This window comes from Octopus bimaculoides, chromosome 21 (genome assembly GCF_001194135.2).
Source record: "Octopus bimaculoides isolate UCB-OBI-ISO-001 chromosome 21, ASM119413v2, whole genome shotgun sequence".
Taxonomy (NCBI): Eukaryota; Metazoa; Mollusca; class Cephalopoda; order Octopoda; family Octopodidae; genus Octopus; species Octopus bimaculoides.
Window position 1 is genome coordinate 11,553,755 of NC_069001.1, and position 3,292 is coordinate 11,557,046.

Sequence of the window (3,292 nt, forward strand, 5' to 3'; positions counted from 1 at the left end):
ATGTGTGTATGTAGGTATGTGTGTATGTATATATGTATGTATGTATGTATGTGATATATTTATGTATATATATATGTATGCATGTACTTACGTATGCATATATGTATATATGTATGTACTTACGTACGTATGTATGCATGTATATATGTACTTACGTACGTATGTATGTATGTATGTATGTATGCTTGTATGTATGTATGTACTTACGTACGTATGTATGTATGTATGTATGTTTGTATGTATGTACGTATGTGTGCATGCATGTAAGTACGTATGTATGTATGTATGTATGTATGTATGTATGTATGTATGTATGTATGCATGTTTGTATGTATGTATGCATGTATATATGATTCTATTCATTTCAAGCGTATATTTCTGCATTTATTCAGGAGTGATTAATGTGCAATATTACAATTCTGTTACAAATCTCAACGGGTTTTTAAATCAAATATATTTCATTACAGTTCACATCGTATTGGGTGTTGTAGCTATTACATGAAGATCTTATGCAAGGCAGACAGTCACGTAACAATACGTGTGTGTGTGTGTGTGTGTGTGTGTGTGTGTGTGTGTGTGTGTGTGTGTGTGTGTGTGTGTGTGTGTGTGTGTGTGTGTGTGTGTGTGTGTGTGTGTGTCTGTGTGCATCAGTAGCTGCACACGCGTTATCATATGCACATGCCGTTCAACCGATTGCTGCAAATCAACTCTGTAATAGATTAATTCTAAAAGAAAATTTATACATACTAATATCCTCTCCTGTTATGTTTTCACTTCGTAGAAGCATTGATGAGAATACCCCACTAATATTTCTTTTGTTGATGTTTGCGGATGTATTCAACAACAAAGGGTTTCTTTATATTCAACCCAGGACAGGGGTTTTATTTTCCCGAAGACATTATGTATTGTTTTAGCACTTTTACTCTTTTACTCTTTTACTTGTTTCAGTCATTTGACTGCGGCCATGCTGGAGCACCGCCTTCTAGTCGAGTCAATCGACCCCAGGACTTATTTGTTGGAAGCCTAGTACTTATTATATCGGTTGTGAAGTGATGCTAGGGGGGACAAACACAGACACACAAACATATACACACACATACATATATACATATACATATATATACGACGGGCTTCTTTTAGTTTCCGTCTACCAAATCCACTCACAAGGTTTTGGTCGGCCCGAGGCTATAGTAGAAGACACTTGCCCAAGGTGCCACGCAGTGGGAATGGACCCGGAACCATGTGGTTGGTGAGCGAGCTACTTACCACACAGCCACTCCTACGCCTATCGAGAACTTCTTGTCGCTTTGGAAGGTTCGATGACAGTTTTGGCCAGTTGCTGATCATGTGTATGATGTCACTCACAGAAATATGACGTCATCGAAATTTTCGGTTGCATCTTGGCACTTCATAGGTTTCATTGTCTCTTTTGTTTCTCAGGTAATTTATAGCAATCTCCAGCTCTTGGATTGTAGACGCATAGTTTGTAATGCAATGTGGCGGCCACGAAAGACTAGAAACGCACACTTTTTGTCGATATTAATTTCAGGTTCAATATTCGGAAACCTAAAATTTCGTTGATTGTCCTAAGTACACTGAGGAATTTTGCTAACTATCTTCTGCAAGTTCTTTCATTCAAGCATTCTTTCCCATAAACTGAGTGTATGTTTCGATTCGCTTCGGCCGCAGAGTTTCCTCTTTTGTACTCATAAAGCATTATGTGCCTTAAATGCTCTTTGGATATTTCCATGTTAGAAAGGGTTCTAATCAAAGAAATTTAAATTCTATTATTCTGTAAAATAATATTTAATTAGTTTAAATGTACACAAATGCATAAAAATAATTTTAATTCCATTAGACATTCTAAAATACTATTAAATTTCATTCAATTTAAAAAAAAGTAAAATTGGACAGAACTTATGGGGTGATCTGATATAAGTAATATTTGAGCACTGGGTTGGATGTAATCAACTTTCCTCACATCTCAAACTTTCTAGTCTTGTGCCAAATTTGAGACCAAATTTGGATAATAGAAATTGTCAATAATTGTCATAAAGTCTACCAGTTGAGAGCCACCATGTATGCACGTCTAGGTTTCCTACAGTTTGTATTTCGAAAGAAATACAAAATCAAAATTAACATATAAATGTATAAAAAAATTCCCCGTGCTTCAGTTAATAATTGATCCAGATGCAAAATGGCTCAAATCCCCTTGATTCTATTTTCCATTCTACATAAATAGTTACAAAATGGGGTATCATTCAAATTCTAGCTGTCTCCCTGACAATTAATGGTTTTGAGATTTGACGAAAAAGCAATATTGGGATAAATGATATATCTACAAAATATGTAATAAAACAGGTTATACAACTAATTAGAATTGAACACATGTGATGGCTGTTGGTATATTTTTCTGCACGTATATTGTTTAAACGCTGGGAATTGAATAAAAAAACAAAACATTTTATTAGGTGTTAATTTTCATTCACAGCATAAATATACTTTGAAATATATACTTAACAATTTAATTGTTGGAAGATATTGTCTTACCTCTCACCCTCCCTTTCTTTCTTTCTTTCGTTCTCCCTGTCTGACCTTCCAATTAAGGTACTGAATATGATTAATTTTTGTCTTTCAATACGATTATATATGCAACACATTCATGCACGTGTTTGCATTACACGGATACACCTACTCGGCTCATATAGATATATATATATAAATATAACAGCGAGTAAGTGACACTAAGAAGAGGGACGAGCTGCGAAACGTTGATTCCGAGTGACATTTTCTACAGAACTGCACACAACAGACAAATCACTATGAAAGGATTCTGCTTTTTGATAGCAGTGTGTCTTCTAGCTATCGTGGAAGGTGTTCAAAGTACGTATAAATATATATATATATATATATATATATATATATAACGGACTTTTGTAATTATCTTTCAGATTGCCCTATCATATGTTTCGTTCATCCATGTCAAATTGCTCGCTGCCCAATGTTTCCATATGCCACTTGCGTGTAAGTAGAAACCACTTTAATATTTGCTTATGCATCTACTCGCCGACACCATAGAATGTGAAATATTACACGCAGATATCATAGATAAAATACTGAAATAGACTTGCAGTAGTCATGTCATAGAGATACCATAATATAGCACATCAATGACCAGGTAATACATGTGCGATGAAAATATTTGAAACCTTTATTTTACTACTACTACTACTACCACTACTACTACTACTACTACTACTACTACTACTACTACTACTACTACTACTACTAC

The 3,292-nt window shown here is 34.8% G+C and overlaps 1 protein-coding gene across 1 annotated transcript in view; it reads left to right on the plus strand.

Annotated features, from left to right (window-relative positions):
* The first annotated feature begins 2,738 nt into the window (after nucleotides 1-2,738).
* Nucleotides 2,739-3,292, plus strand: part of LOC106869915 (uncharacterized) — a 13,090-nt gene continuing 12,536 nt past the window's right edge. The window contains exons 1-2 of the mRNA XM_014915850.2: nucleotides 2,739-2,883; nucleotides 2,952-3,024. Coding sequence (XP_014771336.1) covers nucleotides 2,823-2,883; nucleotides 2,952-3,024 — 134 coding nt within the window. The 5' untranslated portion in view covers nucleotides 2,739-2,822. The remainder of the gene's footprint in view (nucleotides 2,884-2,951; nucleotides 3,025-3,292) is intronic.